General features: G+C 47.6%; 1 protein-coding gene and 1 long non-coding RNA gene across 4 annotated transcripts in view; one reads left to right on the top strand and one right to left on the bottom strand.

Annotated features, from left to right (window-relative positions):
* The window catches only part of LOC122384551 (balbiani ring protein 3-like), a 52,921-nt gene extending 43,919 nt beyond the window's left edge, over positions 1-9,002 (bottom strand). The window contains exons 1-2 of one of the 2 annotated variants that reach the window (XM_043372087.1): positions 8,600-9,002; positions 1,744-1,884 (exon numbers count right to left, since the gene is read on the bottom strand). In XM_043372087.1, coding sequence (XP_043228022.1) covers positions 1,744-1,884; positions 8,600-8,747 — 289 coding nt within the window. In that variant the 5' untranslated portion in view covers positions 8,748-9,002. The remainder of the gene's footprint in view (positions 1-1,743; positions 1,885-8,599) is intronic. The other variant, XM_043372085.1, reaches the window with a different exon arrangement.
* Positions 9,003-12,954: 3,952 nt separating this feature from the next.
* LOC122384584 lies at positions 12,955-16,530 on the top strand. 2 transcript variants are annotated; one of them, XR_006257064.1, is made up of 4 exons: positions 12,955-13,031; positions 14,116-14,279; positions 14,635-14,712; positions 15,439-16,530. It is a non-coding gene; the product is annotated as an uncharacterized LOC122384584 (long non-coding RNA). The 2 variants fall into 2 exon arrangements; XR_006257065.1 differs by lacking the exon at positions 12,955-13,031 and having other exon boundaries at positions 13,959-14,279.
* Positions 16,531-16,741: the final 211 nt, after the last annotated feature.

Genomic DNA, 16,741 nt, shown 5'->3' on the forward strand with positions numbered 1-16,741 from the left:
TCCGTCAGCTGACGACACCCACAGACATTCCCCGCGAGCCCGCTGACTTATTCAGAGGTCGCCATTCGGGTGCACTTCTGAGAACTGCCCGCAAGATACGTCATTTATCTGGTCGAGATTTTAAAAGTTGTGGGATTAGTTCATAGCTCACCGCTGAATAAATTGTTAGAGCGCTTGGTATTAGAGGTCATCGTCATATTCAGACGAGACTCGACAGTCCTGCAAGGTCGAGCTGAGGCTAATAATCTCCAGAATTCATCATTACGGCCCAAACGCTGTAAACTCGAGCTCTGAACTAGGCTTCGTGTAATCGTAAAAATGGCAGCGTAAAATAAGCGGACACACAAAGTGGATTACACCTGAATGGACTGCCAGTTTCACTTCTTTTATAAGGCTTTTAGTGATAACAATTGTAAATCTCACTTTGCTTGGATCACTGAGCCCGACTGAAGATATCCCTTTTTTTACGCTGAGAATAACTTTTTAGTTGGCATGCCTTTAGCCTGTTATGTAATGAATCGGATCGCCCAACACCCTGAATACCTTTGGGGACAGAAACACTTCCCGTTTGGAATAAAAACTGCAATCGAAAGGATCAAGTCCCTGCGAGTATAACAGCAGGCGAGCTGCTGCATAAAGAGTCGTTGACGGCACGTCGAGTGATGCCTAAGCGAGGGGTTAGGCATTCTATAAAGATGTTATCAAGTCTCAACATGGATGTGCCCTGAATGTTCGTTGTAGTTGAGATAAAAATGAATGCCTCATCTTGATCTGTTCAAGGGGCATTTGGAAGTAACCAACCGGCAAACAGCATCATAACAATTCAATCGAGTCTGATAAAGAAGAGCTCTCAAGAGTTTTTCTTCGCTTTAACTGCAAAAACTGGCGACCACTTCAACTCTATAGAGTGGAGAGTTGAGTTCTGTATACAGATCCACAGCTGACCAGCTCAGCAGTCAGCACCCTCGTCCGACCAGCTCAGCCAGCAGCCCACCACCGGATGGTCGCTGGTCAGCTCAGACGCCGGGTGGCCGTCTCAGCCGGTCCGACCGCAGTCGGCAGTCGGCGCTCCCTGTCAGCCGACCACCGATCGACGGCTTAGAGTGGCCGTCTGCAGCCCCCCCTCCCTGCGCCCCCCGGACCGACGCGGTGCCTGGCACGCCGAGAAGACGGGGGAGGGGAGCACCCCCTGCGCGGGGTCCGGCGCGGCGCACAAGGCCGGTGGGACGGCCTCCCGCGCGGCACCGAGCGCCGCCGGGCCGGTAAGCCACCGCCACCAGATAGGATCGCCGCAGTGGGCAGATAACGGTCCACCACCTGCCAACGGCTCATCAGCGCCAAATGCCTAACCGCGGTCAACACGGGCCACAGCGGCGGCGGCCGGGCGGAGGTGAACCTGCGCCGCCGAGTTCTACTGCAACTCCAGACCAGCTATACATAAATATATGCTTGTTGTGGCCTGTATCACACAAACCCAGAGCAGGCTCACCTCTGGGTCAAGAGTAACAGGAGGCTGAAGACTAACTGATCAGCCCCCAAGGTCACAATGTCTGCACCATGTAGATCTGTCTCGTTAGCCCAACTTTAGCAGAGGACTGACTGATTTGGCTGTGTCGGTAGAGTACCCGGCGCCCTGGACAAGCTGTCTAGTTGACAAATGACCTAACCTTGGCGACAGCTGAGACCCACTAGCCTACTGAGCACTGTTGACTGACCGAATTTCTGCGATTCGGAGAGACTGACCTGGCTCCATGCAGACTCGTTCGCAGTCCTTCTGGCAGCAGATTTTGGAGCCAGGACAGTCGTCGTCCGACATGCACGTCATCTGGACCTCATCGCAGCCGGCCAGCTGTGTGAACGGACAGGTACCGACCTTGGTCCGACCTGGAACAAAACACACGGGATGGGCCAATCAAAACATAACTTTGATTATCCTTTTAAATATTTCTCACAGTTCATTTACGGTTCATGACAGGAATTAGCTTGAGCCATTCGTCAATTGGCTGTTTCTCTTCAGCTCGATTCAAAAGCTCAATGCGGTGTATCGCAGGACTTTATGTATAGCTATATATTTTCACTGTAAACTGTCAGAGTGAGACTATCTGCAGCAGCCCATGGAGCTGATTTCCGCAGACCAAACGTTCGTTTATTTTCAATAGCTAGGGCGCCGCATTGCGGAAAATACGCGGAATATCGGTGACTAAGACGGACTTAACGTCCTTGCGTATATAACAAGCGTAATTATTTCCAGTTCTCCGCATAGTTTTGCCTGATTAACGTCTCCGTCTGACGCGTGTATTATAAGCCACGTCAGTTCCACAATGTGACGTGTGCTGGTGATATGTGGAAAGTCCGGCCTGTGCGCGGCGTAGCCGCGCGCGCTGTGGGGTCTGATCAATCGGTGAGGTCCCCGAGATCAGACCCTCCGGTCTTCAGACACGCGGAACACGAGTCTCCGCTGTCGGACGGGCTCCTCGGACAACGCGGAACAGCGTGTGCCGCGCGCGCCGGAAGGCCCGCCGATCGGCATACGACAGTTCATCGCCACTGGGCGGGAATACAAAACACCGGCGCGGCGCGGCGCTGTCAATAGTCCAGCGCGTCGGGAGGTCGGGCGGAGGCGGGTTTTTGTCTGGGCCAGATACTACAGACGACTCGAGTGGCTGACGGAGCTCAGGTGACGACGAACAAACCGTTACATGCTGTCAGCTGTATGTTGGCTGTAACTGGTATGAATGCATGTTAAAATGTCTTGCAGATACAAATAGCAGTTCCTTTGAATGGACCCGGCACAATGTGCTTCTGCAATGCGGAGGCTCGGGGCATTGATGAGCTTCAAACGTGATTTAGATGCTATCTGCATAGTGTTGCCAATTGTATGCAGAAAACCGGAAACATTAATTTGTTAGATCATCTGACGGTAGATTATCCAATGTTAAGCATTGCCAATGAATGCGTTCCCATGGATGATAAACGTAAACGCAATTTTGAAATCAAGAAATAATACTGTTTTAGCCATTTGCAACAAGGTTGCGACAAAATGGATATATGCAAGAAAGAAGCCAGAGTTCGAGCCACTCTCACACTCGATAACTACAACTCAAACAAGATGTCTGAGTTTGGTGATTGTTGCTTTGAAGCACTGCGACAAAGCCCATCTGCTTTTAGGGGGGGGGGGGGGGTGCTCAGTAGTTTGGCTTCTAACGGTACAGATCAAAACAACATGACAAGTTTGGCTTAGTGGTTTAGCGTCAGTCCTGGTTTGAACCATCCGTCTCCCCGAATCGAAGACCGATCATCTAAGAAAACGTTCTTGCGTAGAATTTGCTGATAAAATGCACCAGCCACTAGCCAGTGCACTTTTGTACCTATATTAGATATGATCGGATTACATCAAACCCTCATGCATCAACAAGCTCGGTTCTTTGAAACCCAGTTGTAAGATAACAGCTGGCAGTTAACGTAACCCATCCGCAGCACACATTCATAGAATTAATAACGATCATGCTGGAATAATAGGTACGCTGCTTCGTTTTACTGAATCTATCATGATTCTATCTGAACCTATCTGAATCACATGCCCTATGAAATGAAAAACCTATCGTAAATTTTAAAATTGCAGAAATTGTCTTGGTTTGTTGACTATTGATTAAATTGTGTTCAAGTACCTGTCACTGATATCCTGGGATTATTTCTCAAACAGCCACAGAAGTACCGTTGCCTATCCAGGAGCACATGTTTTGTAAGAAAATATTGCACTATAACTCTGTTAGCAAGTCCCGCCCATTGCACGTCCACTGTCCAGTCGGGGGTGGGGATCGCTGTCATCAGGCTGTCGCCATCACAGTCGCTAAATCCGTCATCCGTATACCAAGTTAGCAACCTGACCTCTAGTTTGGAGGTTATATCCAGTTCCTGCCCCTTCCCGTTCTTTTTCCAGCCTGCACCTCAACTCTAGCTCAGAGGTACTACCCAGTCACCAAGCTTCCCCTACTTCATTTGACTTCTCCATTTGACTTCTCCTTGGCAGCTGATAGTCAGTACCCCATATAGCCTGCATGACCAGTGCCTGACCTCTACCCCGGAGATGACAGTCACAACCACCCCTCACCATCCGTCTCGTACCTCTCCCACAGGTGTGTCTCTCCGGACACATATTGTCTGCTGATACCGGTCTCCAACCACCGATCAGCGCGGCTGGTGCCAGCCGGCAGCTCAGGGTCAGGGAGGGGTGGGTCAGGGGTCGCCCTCCCCTCCCCGGACCCTCGCGGAGATTCTCTGGTCACAGAGGTATCGGCAGATCTGCCGGTGATGCCGGAAGTTCCCAGCGCTCCCGACAGCCCGCCAGGTCCGGCTGCGAGTGTAAATCATTCATGTGCGGCGCGAGATGCGAGGTCGTGCGGTGTACTGACATTGGAAACGCTGCTTACAGACGGGGTGCCACTGGAAACAGTGCTAAAAAGACATGGAGCCACTGGAAATGATGATTTATGGGTGCGATGTCAATGGAAACGACGTCAAAAGGATGTGTTGCCTCTGAGAACGGTGCTAAGCGGACGGTGGGCTAATTGTAGCGGTCCCAAACGTCCAGTGTGCCTGAAAAAACTGTAACATTTGTGGCTCGAAATGCAATAATCTTTTCGGTCAGTTATCCCTAAGTTACGACAACTCTCGCTCTGGTACTTACAATCCAAAAATTACCTATTTGGCGGCCCACCTCTGTATCTGATTTATATTGCAGCACCGGGGCACGCGCGGGCTGTGTCAGTGCAGAGCCGCTGCGCAATCGGCCGGGTCAGATTAGCCGATGTTCGGGTCAGATGGCGACGACAGCCGACAAGATAGCCAAAGGATAATCCGGCAATTAAACGCCGTCCCACCCGCCGCCGGAGCTGCAGCCTTGCCAAATTGCTACGAACGTACCAGCATACTGCGCCATGGTTGAACAGAGGGCACGTCACACGCGGCCACTTATAGGGATCTGCGAACGACAATGACCTTGACAAGGTAGCTGGATATTTGATTACCTCCAAGTATTAATACGAATTAGCTGAAATTAGTCGGAATATTTCAGGTGTCGAGTATCGAATGGCGTACATTAACATGCAATGGCAGAGATAATCATATCTACATAAATGTACCGCACTAAGATAAGGATTTCAGCCCCAAACGATCATCAAAGATTATATTTGGACTTCGCTTGCGCAATAATTAAATGATTTATTCTTAAAGCCGGTTGAGATTGCTGGATCATCGCAGAGTGTCATGCTATTTATGCAGGCTAAGTTGTTCTTTAACCGTTACATTTAAACCGTTTACACGACTTATGGAGCTTGGTTGGCTATCTATCACTCCAAGAATCTCTCTTATCGCGATTTGGCATGCTGCATAGATGCCTATTGAAAATGACTCTTAAATATTCAACGAAACCCTGAACAACGGCGGGAAGAGCACAAAACGGTGTGCAGGAATTACATTTTGCGCTGTTCTTATATTACAAAGCTGCTCCGAAAAAGAACATTGGTAAGTTTGCATGGAAAAAGCATGCTTGCATCGTTGAAAGATTATGTAAGACGCACAGGAGGAACATTAAATTAAACCGTTATACAATACACATAACTATATAATTGCATAAGGCCGTTGGAAGCATTGAAACGTGAGCCATTTTAAAATTGCTGTTTTCTTTAACATTTCCGCAAATGATGACAATTAGCACGGCAGAAAGATTCGGGTATAGCCCGATTTTGCCTCTTCTGCACTCTCGTATGACAGTTTCACCATAAGACAAGTGACCATCCATTCCGGGGAGGGGTTGCGATTCCCCGATAAAGAGGTCCATACGGTGGATGGAAGTGACACGTCGCGGGAAGGATGGATCATGTCCCGGCGAAGAGAACAGAACATTGTCGGCAGCTCACAGAACAGCGCTGAATGGATAGGACAGTCATGCTGCAAAAGTCAGATATTAAATGCCGTGCATGTATCTAAGGTGGTGATATCCCCGGCCGAAGAGCCGGGGAGCGGCGAGGATAAGACTACGGGTTCTGAAAACGTTATGCGGCCGACCGGCTGATTCCGTGCTACTGGGATGGGCTGAGCGGCTTATCACAGCCAGCGGAGGTGGTTAACTGGCTACCGGCGTCCAGCTGAGCACCGGCACAAGGTCTCAGCAGAACCCTTCATATTGCACAACCACACAAATTGCATGACGGTATCATATTGTCATAAAATTTATTTGCAGCTTATGATTCTCTTGCATCTAGCATCAATCATAAATGCTCATGAGGATGGTATGCAGCTTGAGAGGCAGCTATTTCAAACGGCATATTCGTGGTATACGGTATTATTCAATGATACAAGCCTAAGCAAAGCTGGTAGAATAATAAGTACAATTGCATTTTATCTCATCGCTTGAGTGATCTTTGCTGCTAAAGAACTTTTCAATTGTGATATTTACACAGACATAGCCGCACAAATCAAATACACCGCTGTAACATTATTATCTTGTACCTGAACTCACACTCAAATCAAGGTAACAGTTCGTTTTAATGCAAAACGCATGTTGTTTCAATCAAGAGGCGCACATTATTCAAGGAATGATAGAGTGAAAGACGTGGTGAATAAGTCGGACATACATTCAAGTCCAAATAAAGCACTATAAGCAATAACTGCGCAGCGCTGGACATTCGTGGCCTGGCGCTGCGGTTTCTTCGAAAGTGGCAATACGAAGAACATTACAAATTATTGGAACTACGATCATCTCTAATCTGAGAATCGTCAGTCGATAGATGATCTCTTCAGTGAAACGACAACCGCAGCTTCTGTTCATATGGACGACGCATGGACAGAGATGTGCCGTTCTAGTCTTCGTCACAGCGCACACGAAACTCAGAAGCAACGAGCGTAGTCTGAAAGTTTGGAAAAGCCCGATATTCTCAGCAACATTTAACACGCGCAGTGGAAGGGTTCCGAGAACTATGCCCAGTGGAAGAGGGAGTGGTCTAAGATCTCAGCTCCGATGGAAGCCAACTAAATACGAAATTAGGAGGGTGGGTGGCGGTAACACTGTTGTGAAGTAATTTAGTGATACTTGGTCAATAACTCCAGGGTCAAATAAGGTCAAATGGGGGTCCTATTAGCCACCACATGAGGGTCTATTTTTGTTTAAGCACCCATACCTACTTCAAAAATGAACGGACCATTTTCTTGTTTCTTTCACTATACGACGAAAACATTATATAGGTACTTTTATTTCTTATTTTCCTCTTAACTTATTTTTCCTTATTTTTAGTGAGTGCCTTAATAATAGTAATTAGGAATTTATAGTTGAACCAGCCATAATAAAAGCAATTAGAAATATTCTAAGAGTGATATGTCTTCCGGTTGAGGCGGGGAGCAGCCGACGCGGAAACGTTTCAATCACAATTTTGTGTTTACACACTCGTAACTAAAAATGTTACCTGCTGATTTTCGTAAGTTTCTTTTACCATAAGATTACCTGTATATTCCTAAGTCTTCACAGAGATCTTGACGCGAATCGATCACTAGCTGCAGTAAGCAGCGCAATGCAAAGACGGAACCGTCTGGCGCGGGTAGCGAGAATCGGCCGGCGCTAGCCGGCGCATCGCCGCTCCGTTGTGACTTTTGACTTTATCACCCCCATTAATAAATTTATCAACTGATTTACTTACTGTTTTCACGGCAAGATGCAAGATTTAAGTTTAGGCATGTACTGAAATTCTGACGTTAAAAGAATGATTACGGCGTGAGATATTTGCAAAAAACAGGAGGCGCGGGCAAAATTCGCCTCCCCTCCTTCCACCACGCGTTTTAATTATTCCCAATCACAAACTCCTATGTGTCGCTACGTCACTTTAACCTAACCCATATCGATGCTGAAAAAGACGGGCTCTATTCTTGCTAGTTTTGAAATAAAACTATTCAATCATCACCAATTAATTGCTACAATGAGTTATCCAATAGCATACACTCACATGTGTTTTGGAGTTGTCGGCGTAGGAATCGTTTTGCTATGCGGAGAGTTTAAGACTTTGCCAGCTTATTCGGTACTTTGCAACTAAAGAAATGGCGTAAATACCTGGCAATTTGTTTTGCTTGGAAACGTGACACCTTAAATGCTTTTTATGTGTTCACCTCACTCGCATTTATTGAGCTCACAGCTTCTGTCGATTGTTAAACAATCCAGGTGAACACCAGGAGATAAAATGAGTCAGTAAAACGATTAAATGAGCAAATTGAAATACTTTAGGCTACTTTCCTAATCAAATCGAAGGTGTTTGGATGTCGGGGACCGAAAGTCAAATGCTTCAATAAAAGAAACAGATTGATTCGGTTTAAATGACAGTCGTCAAGTTTATAGTTTATGCACTTATTCGTCAACTCGTTCTTCAAATGTAGAGCGGCTTTATGGAAATATTTATAACCTTTGAAGGGGGTTAATAAGAGTCAGCGTGAGTTCGTTCCTCACCAAGAGCCTGTTCATGTCATTGTCATTGCTCAGTCCAAATTGTCCCCTCTTGTGTCATGGTTACGTCAAACCCCATGCACACACACCTGGCTCAGCCCGCTGGTGACTTACCGATACACACGGGCTCTCCGCTGCTGAGTTTGATGAAGCAGGTGGCGTTTCCGGCACACACGGCGTCTGCGCAGTGGAGACCGATCTCCGGAGCGGCGGAGCTCTGCGCCAGACGGGCCAGGCAGACCAGCAGCAGTGCGGACCACATGGCCGAGAGAAGGGAGAGATGGGGTGGAGAGATAGGGTGCTGGACCGGAGTTCGCACGGAAGGACAGACGGTGGCTGAGTTTGGACGGTCGCTCAGGAAATACTCAGCTCCTGGTGAGCGGCAGAGTGCGGTTAGTGGATACTCTCTGTCTATGGGGAGTGAGGTGACCGCCGTGTGTCGCGGTGATCGCGTCGAACACGTCTGCCGCCCGGAGCGGAGTCGGGGAGGTGCGAGCTCCAGCGGAGTCCGGCAGAATCTGGCCGAGTCGGGCCGCCCAGCCGGCTCGCCACCGGCCGCGTCACCTTGAGGGGGCGGCCCGGAGCGCGTTCGCAGAAGCTCGCGCCGATGCAGCGCCCCGGGCGGCAGACGGCCGGTCAGGCACCGCCGGCCGGCCGGCCGGTCACTGCCGCCGCTCAAGGCTGCAGGTCGAGCCCTGCTCCCCGACCGCCGGAGTCATAAGGTGAAGGTCTGTTCCGGCTGGGGTGAGGAGAGTGTCACAGATGCCGATCGGGAAGCGCCCGCCCGCCCGTCTGCCGCCCGCTGGCTCGGCGCGGATCCACCCTAATGTCAGGGTGATCGGAAGTCAGTCATGTTGTGGCGTTGGACCTTGACGTTCCTTTCCGTACGGGACTTCCTTCTATGTAGCTTACCTGTTATGGAGGGAGGTGATGCTTTCATCTGTGTGTTCCGTCACATTGTCACCCATTGTAATGTCATGCAGACTTGATTGATTACTCTCTATAATGTAGGCACTGCCGATGTCCATGGAGCGCGAATGTCATGAGAGATGTGTGGTGTAAATCCCCCCTCCAAGCGCTGGATTGTTGGGTGCTGTCACGTCGCCTGTTGGAGCTTAACCCGCGCCCCACTGGGGGGGGGGGGGCTATTTATAGCCCCCCCTCCCGTTTTTCTCGAATAACTTCCAAACCGCTTGACGTATCGACGCCAAACTTTCAGTACCTTCGGCTGCATCAATTTGACACCTTGTGTCAAAATTTGAACTTCGTAGCTACCATAGGTCGTCCGGAAATGACGTCAGAGTGACGTCATGTTCGTCCGATTTCGACGCAAAACATTGAACCACGGCAATCGCTCCCAAGAGCTCAGTTTTTAAGCTAGATCCAATTTCTTTGCATGAAAGGACTCAGAATTGACCGCGCTATCAAACTGCTATCTCGGATTTTCAAAATTTTGAAAATTTCGAAAATTTTATATAATAATATTCAAAATTTATATTTTTATATTTTTTTCAAAAAGTTTTTGACTTTTCGAAAAAACCGGAATATATGTGACAGAACGCATGATTATGATTAACTCTAGCAAGTTTTAGCTAAATATCTTCAAAAATGGCCAAGTTATACGCATTATTGCAAAAAATTCACAATTATTAATTTTTCAAATCACTTTTTCAGTACGTATTTGACATCGTACACCAATATAAATGGCACCATCGTGTTCCTGAGCTCAAACTGCATCCAATAGACACCTTTTTTGTTGAAAAATTTTAACTTCAAAATTTGACCTTTTTGACCTGAAAGTGACCTGACCTAAGCTAAATTCGACTCAAAATGACCTCGAATGACACAGACGACATCAAATTCGAAATCTATGGCCTAAATGGACCATAAAACATGTGTCACGTGACCGACGCATGATATAATATTTTCGTGACCTGTGATGACCTGACCCTGACCTGAAAATCAAAGTACAAGTTTGGTACCCTCAAGGTATCTAGAGCATCTGTTCACGAGTGTGGAAACCAAAAATGAGCCTGATCTGACTTGTAAGACGGCGGCCAGAGCCCAAAAGGTGAACAAGCCAAAGTGCTAATAATTTTTACTTTGACCTGACCTATGACGTCATCGGTGACCTCGAGGTCAATGAAATTAGGTTTCGCTCGACAGTTTTTCCGGGGCTATCAGACGCCGTTTGAATTTTGACGATCGGCCCAGTAGTTTCGGAGTTAGGAGGGGGGGCTATGAATAGCCCCCCCCCCCCCAGTAGGGCGTGTTATACACAGACCCCAGTGGGGCGCGGGTTAAAACACCCTTGGGGCTCCGGTATTTACCACTTCCTCTCCAGCCTAACAAAATTTATTTCTCTCGATAAATAGCATCATAAATAAATATTTCAGTTCATGACCTTGATCATATGGCCACATTTAAGCGAGCTAACGCTGTTATGATCATTACCTACTGACTTTTAATAATGTTAAAAGTTATTAACGAAATCACATTTCAGCTCCAGCTTGACACTATGCACAGCCGAAATTGGCTCTTCACTATCGTGAACTCATACAATTTGAGTGAAACTCTCATTCGAAAGAGGGGAACATAAGTGCAAGATACCTGAACGATTTATGGGTCGCATTTCTCGGCTATGTCGCCAAACATGCATATTTTGTGATCACTTCCATTCTATGCCTCTGATAACTTTTTGTACTACATAAGTATTTCAAGGTATACGGATTTTTATTCTAACGAAAAGTTGAGTAAAGGAAGAAAACAGTTGATACTCATTTCCAGAGTGCCCAACATTTATACCACCTCCATGAAACATAGTAAAACGCCAAAGAAGTTACGTAGAATTGATGCCAGATAAAATCATACGCTGTCCGGCCTAATGAAGGTGTCACACAACACGCATTCCGCTTAAATAAAATAATATTCAGATATCGTTATATAACCAGCAATTTAAGCCGTCGTAGGCAAATCAGCCAAAGGCACGCGGGCCATGGTGCGGACCTTGGCTCGGTGGTCTATAGCCCATCCATATTTGGAGGCCTTTTGTTGGCCGTACCTTGCGGCCGACTAAGCGGCTTCGATTCCACTCCGGGTGAAGTCATCTGTAGGGGACTAGAGATAGAGGACTGCAACTGAGTCCGTCTGTAGGGGACTACAGCTAGAGCACTGTATTTGAGTCCGTCTGTGGGGGACTGGAGATAGAGGACTGCAACTGAGTCCGTCTGTAGGGGACTAGATATAGAGGACTGCGGCATCTGAGTCCGTCTGTAGGGGACTACAGCTAGGGGTCAGGGGACTACATGAGCTACGTCGGCCTTAGAGGTCTGTGAATAACGTCACCTGTAGAGGACTACGGCTGACGTCTGTAGAGAGCTACAGCCTGCATTTGACACCATTTACGTAAGAGGTTTTCTGTAGTACGACTGATTTCCTCTCATATAGGGATAACTGTTATGAAAGACGTTATCCAACAGTGATGTTATGTAACAGTGGTGATTGTGTTTATTAAACTGGCGTCAGGTGTAGAGAGCTTCAGCGAACGTCGTCTGTGCGGCGCCTACATTTTAGAGGTCTGTTCTCTGCATGCTAGGGGAAGTTGGGGGAACGCCGAAGACTTTTTTTCTGACGCCCGTAGCACGCAAGGTAGACAACATAAGCTATTCTTGTTGGCGTCATTCGAGAGGCCAGTCTTTTGCCTTTCAAACTTACCAGGCGCATTTGATGAATTCGCATACCGTTAAGCGCACAAACTAAAAATATCAAACAAGTGACTTTTTCGGCGTTGCCCCGGACTGCGGGGAAAGCCGAAAATGGGAGAAATGATCTACGGGGAATGCCGACATTGATGTTTTGCCATTTTATCTCAAACTTTATCCAGAATTCATCAAAGCTGACACGCGTTTTAAAGGAAAAGGGCCACCTTTAACATGGGGATTGAAACTGAGATAGCCATCTTGTAGCCCGTGTCCGAAAACCTCTCTGTCTACCTCCTTACGGCCGATTTCGGCCTCCATTCGTAGTTATCGGCAATTTTAAAAGAAAATATGCCAGGAATGCGTTCTTATCCCAGGAATGCGTTCTTATCCGACAATACAGCCACCCGCGGCGAGGCTTAGGTTTTTAACCAATCAGCTTGCAGCAGTACTGATCAGGCACGGATCCCTGTACTAGCGAGCAGACCACGAGTAGTTGCGTTATTTTTCGTTGTCTGTTCTGGCAATCGGCCGGCGGATGAACATCCGCAATCGAATCTTGAAATCCGTCGCGCTGATTGGTGATGAGTTTCATGAGCTACTTTCATGAGGTCTATGAAAGTAAACCTATGCTATGCCCTGAACAGATGACATCTCGTTTGGTAGCCAATTGCTAAAATGCATTTTTATATTACGCAAGGCAGTATACCATATTTTATACCGTGGCTCTGATCCGAAATCAGGGCATTTTTGTTCGAACAAATACCTATAATAACGATGAAGTGCGTGATCCGCGGAGCAAACGACCTACGTCGGGTCGGGACTGATATGCGTGTGACTGTGCACAAGTAAGTACCTAGGTACCTAGGTAGGTACCTAAATTCTTATTTATTGCAATGGCTCTTCTATTACTTTTGTTTTCACAGAACTCTCCCCTGGATTAGCAAACCCTTTTGAACTGTTCAGGCTTTCACAACTGAAATGCCAGACTGGATAAAAAAACGCAAGTTATGCCGAATATGTCATGCGAAGTGGCGTGATTGCGGCGTTGCCCCGAAAATTTCATCGCACATCCAGCATAATTTTGCATGCGTCAAATTCAGCGCATGGTGGCAGCTGAATTTTTAGGCGCAGGGTGACCGCATGGCGCATAATGTTTATGCAAATGGCTGTCACCGAATTTTTTGACACGCTGTGGTCAATCTAGCAGCAGACTTGCCCTGCGGGCGCTGGCAGGTCTGAAGAGAGTCGGAACTTCCGGCCTGGGCCTTGTTTCACCTTAAGATTCTACAGTGTGCCACACAAATTGTGGTATTGGGTTTTCATGGGAACATTAACTAATTCAGACGCTCAGAAAGGGAAGAGCGTCTGACTCCGAGGCCCCGGAACGATCTGTCTGGTTGATATAGCCTTGGTCGGTAGATATGCACATGTGCTTTATGTAAAAGTGGCTTAATTTTGGTGCAAACAGGCACCCAACTTTCAGTGGAAATCATGCACTGGAATTTCAGCTCAAAATTGCTTGCTTCAAATTTTGGCGCATGAGGGGCTCACGGGCATCCGGCGTAGTGTATGGATGTTTTCCAGTCTGGCTGAAAGGCAGAACTCAGACACATTTATCCAGCCCTTCAAATCCCATTTCCTGGTTGTGGTAACACCTACCTTGGGGGTTTGGTTCATCTCTTGTCTACACAGTTTTCTTTCACTTATGTGCTGACAAGAAAAGGAAGCTCACCAGAGCCCAGTTTCACCAAGTGCGGTAAACTCAATTTGGGGTAAACTACCAAACTACCCCACTACTTAACTACAAAAACTACCCCAAAATTAAGTTTACCGCACTTGGTGAAACTGGGCTCAGTGGAGCTATTCAGCTTAATACACAGAGTATGTGTTGCATGGACTAAGCATGTGTTGACCCTTTTTTACTTTTAGGTTCCCGCTAAAAAAAGAAGTACAGAGAAAAGTGGATGAGGGCGTGTGGCATGACCAATGAGCCAAGACCACATGACCACTTAAACTTAACAAGAAGTGCGCACCATGATAAGCACAGTCAAAAACGTTTGCGTCTAAAGAACAGTGCTGTGCCGGATCAGAATGTAAGTTATTTTTTTAAAAGTGATGAAAATGCCTGCAAAGTTATCAAAAGACTTTGAATATTGTTTTTGTAACACTTCACTCTAAAGTTATTCCTAGTACCAGACATTACAGCTTTAGTGCAGAGTCTTTATTTGTGATATTTTTAGCCAAAAATTATTACTAGTACCGAGCCCTTACAGCTTTACAGCCCTAGTACCTTGCCCTTATTTTTTATATTTTTTAGCCATTTCAACCTAACCGAATATCTGTATGTTTGTAAATTGTATGTTATTGTTTTGATCTGTATTTTATGCTACCTCCCTATAGGTAAGTTTTATTAAAACATGTGGTAACGGTGTGCTGATTTTTTTACAGATTCCGTATACGCCTTGGGTTGCTGTCGCTGCTCGGTCACCCACAGATGAAAGTGATCAAGAAATGGACATCACTCAGGTAAGATTCAAGCGTCCTTTATTTTACACATAATACACTAAGCAGTAGCACCCTAACCGCAACATATGGGAATGCATTGCCTGGTGGGTGCCTACTGCCTACCTGTATGCCAAGTTTCAGCTAAATCGCCCCAGTAATTACAGAGTTATTGAAATGGGAACAAATTCGGCACCTCTTCTTTTTGCATTTTGCACGTGCAGTGGGGGTCACTCACATAGATCAAGAGCATCCGACCTTTGGTTGAAGGGGTGCAGCTACCCTACAAAATTTACCGCAAGACCGCCCAAGCGGCTGCTGAGATGAGCCTCTCAAAATCACTTCTTTTGCAACTTTTGACAAATAACACCCTTGACTTTTCACGTGGCACGTGCCACGACGGTCCCTGTAATGTATCAAGAGTAGTCAATTACGGGGTAGAGGGAATAGGGCTAGCCAACAAAAAAAAAAGACCGCAGGCCAATCGGTCCAGCGGTTGCTGAGATATAAGCCTCTCAAAAGCGTTACAGGCCGGTCCGGGTCGGGCCGCTCATACTGAGCTTTTTCCGTGATATTGAAAAGACTTCGCTTCGCTCGCTCGCTCGTAATTAACAATTCATGGTTGACTATATGGATTAAGCTAAGTGATTGCGCTCTATTAGCACACTATCTAAGTAGCCCTTAATTGCTGCCGGTGCGTGGACTGTGAAAGTGAGCCGAGCTGTGACGCAAACCGTGCGCCTTTTTCAGGTGTGGGATCACTCGTGGAAGTTCACGGCGGATACGGAGCCGTGCATGCAGCTCTGGTTCGATCCTGCTCAGGGAAGCCCCAATGACGCCGTGGCGCGCATCTGGGCTGAGCGGGTGGTGGCGGCCGGTGCGCGGGCGCTGCCGCGTGGCTGGTGGCCGCGGCCCTGGCGGCAGCGGCCCGCTCCTGACCCGGTCGCCCTGTGCCGAGCACAGAGCGCCGACTGAGGTCAGTCTTGTGATCGAGCTTCCGCGCCGGAGGTGGAACAGGTGGAGCTGGCGGTCACCTGCGCGGGCTCGGCGGCCTGTAAGCCGTGCCGAGACGAACCGCGACACTCTTGCTAGATCTGCACCCCATTGTAATCTTCTGTAGTCGATATTCGGTAGGTACTCAATGCTCATTTTTCTGATATTAGACGAGTGGCGGGTTTTGATGTTACATTGGAGACTGCTGTCTCGGGTGGCCCGACAGTGTTCGATTGTGGTGTAATGTAGATACATAGACGGGATGCCGCGGCTCGGATTCGTAGCTGGACTACCATGTGCCTGTCGATTGAGATGCTTTGCCTGGCGATTGAGATGATTCGGGGCGCGGCCCCACACTGACGCCATGGTGCAATGAGTGACTGGCGACAACTAAGCAATTATGTACTTTTGTAGAACACATGTTTTCATGGATACGAGAGGCAGTCCTTTTTTCGCTAGCAGTCATTTGGTTCACGATACTTTCGATACCGACAAATATGTTCGGGCGGCCGGTCCGTCCACAGCTAATGCGTGCTTGCCCGCCGATGCCTAACGGAGCGCTGTGCTGTCTACGCTCACTGGTCGCTGGCCCGAGAGCCGTTCGGTTGCTGCTGTTAAAACAGTTCTCACAAAAACACGCTGGCTGGCTGCCAGTTCTTCACCAATGAGAGGCCCAGTAGCATCAGCAGGTAGCATTGTTAAATATTACTATTCCATTTTGTTTACCCATATGTCCGACCTAGAGCCGACTGGTAAAAAGCGGCAACCGAGCAGCCCTCCGCAGCGCTGCAGATCATGTACGCTCGATTATACACAATATATGTGTCTTTCTTGCACACAGAGACATGACGTTTTGTAGAGCTTTTATATCGCTTGTGGCTGAAAGGAATATTGTACATTTTAGAGCTTTCATATACGCGAGAAAATATGGTGCAAAAAAACATTTATGAAGCCTGTTGAATTTTAAAGGTTGTTGGGGCATTTCACAGACTGTGTCGGTGGGCAAGGCAGCCCGGCCCCGGCCGCCGCCGCCGCCGCCTCCTTCACTGGTATGTGGCAG

The sequence above is a fragment of the Amphibalanus amphitrite genome, unplaced genomic scaffold, assembly GCF_019059575.1.
Source record: "Amphibalanus amphitrite isolate SeventyFive unplaced genomic scaffold, NRLGWU_Aamphi_draft 000193F_arrow, whole genome shotgun sequence".
In the NCBI taxonomy this organism is placed as follows: Eukaryota; Metazoa; Arthropoda; class Thecostraca; order Balanomorpha; family Balanidae; genus Amphibalanus; species Amphibalanus amphitrite.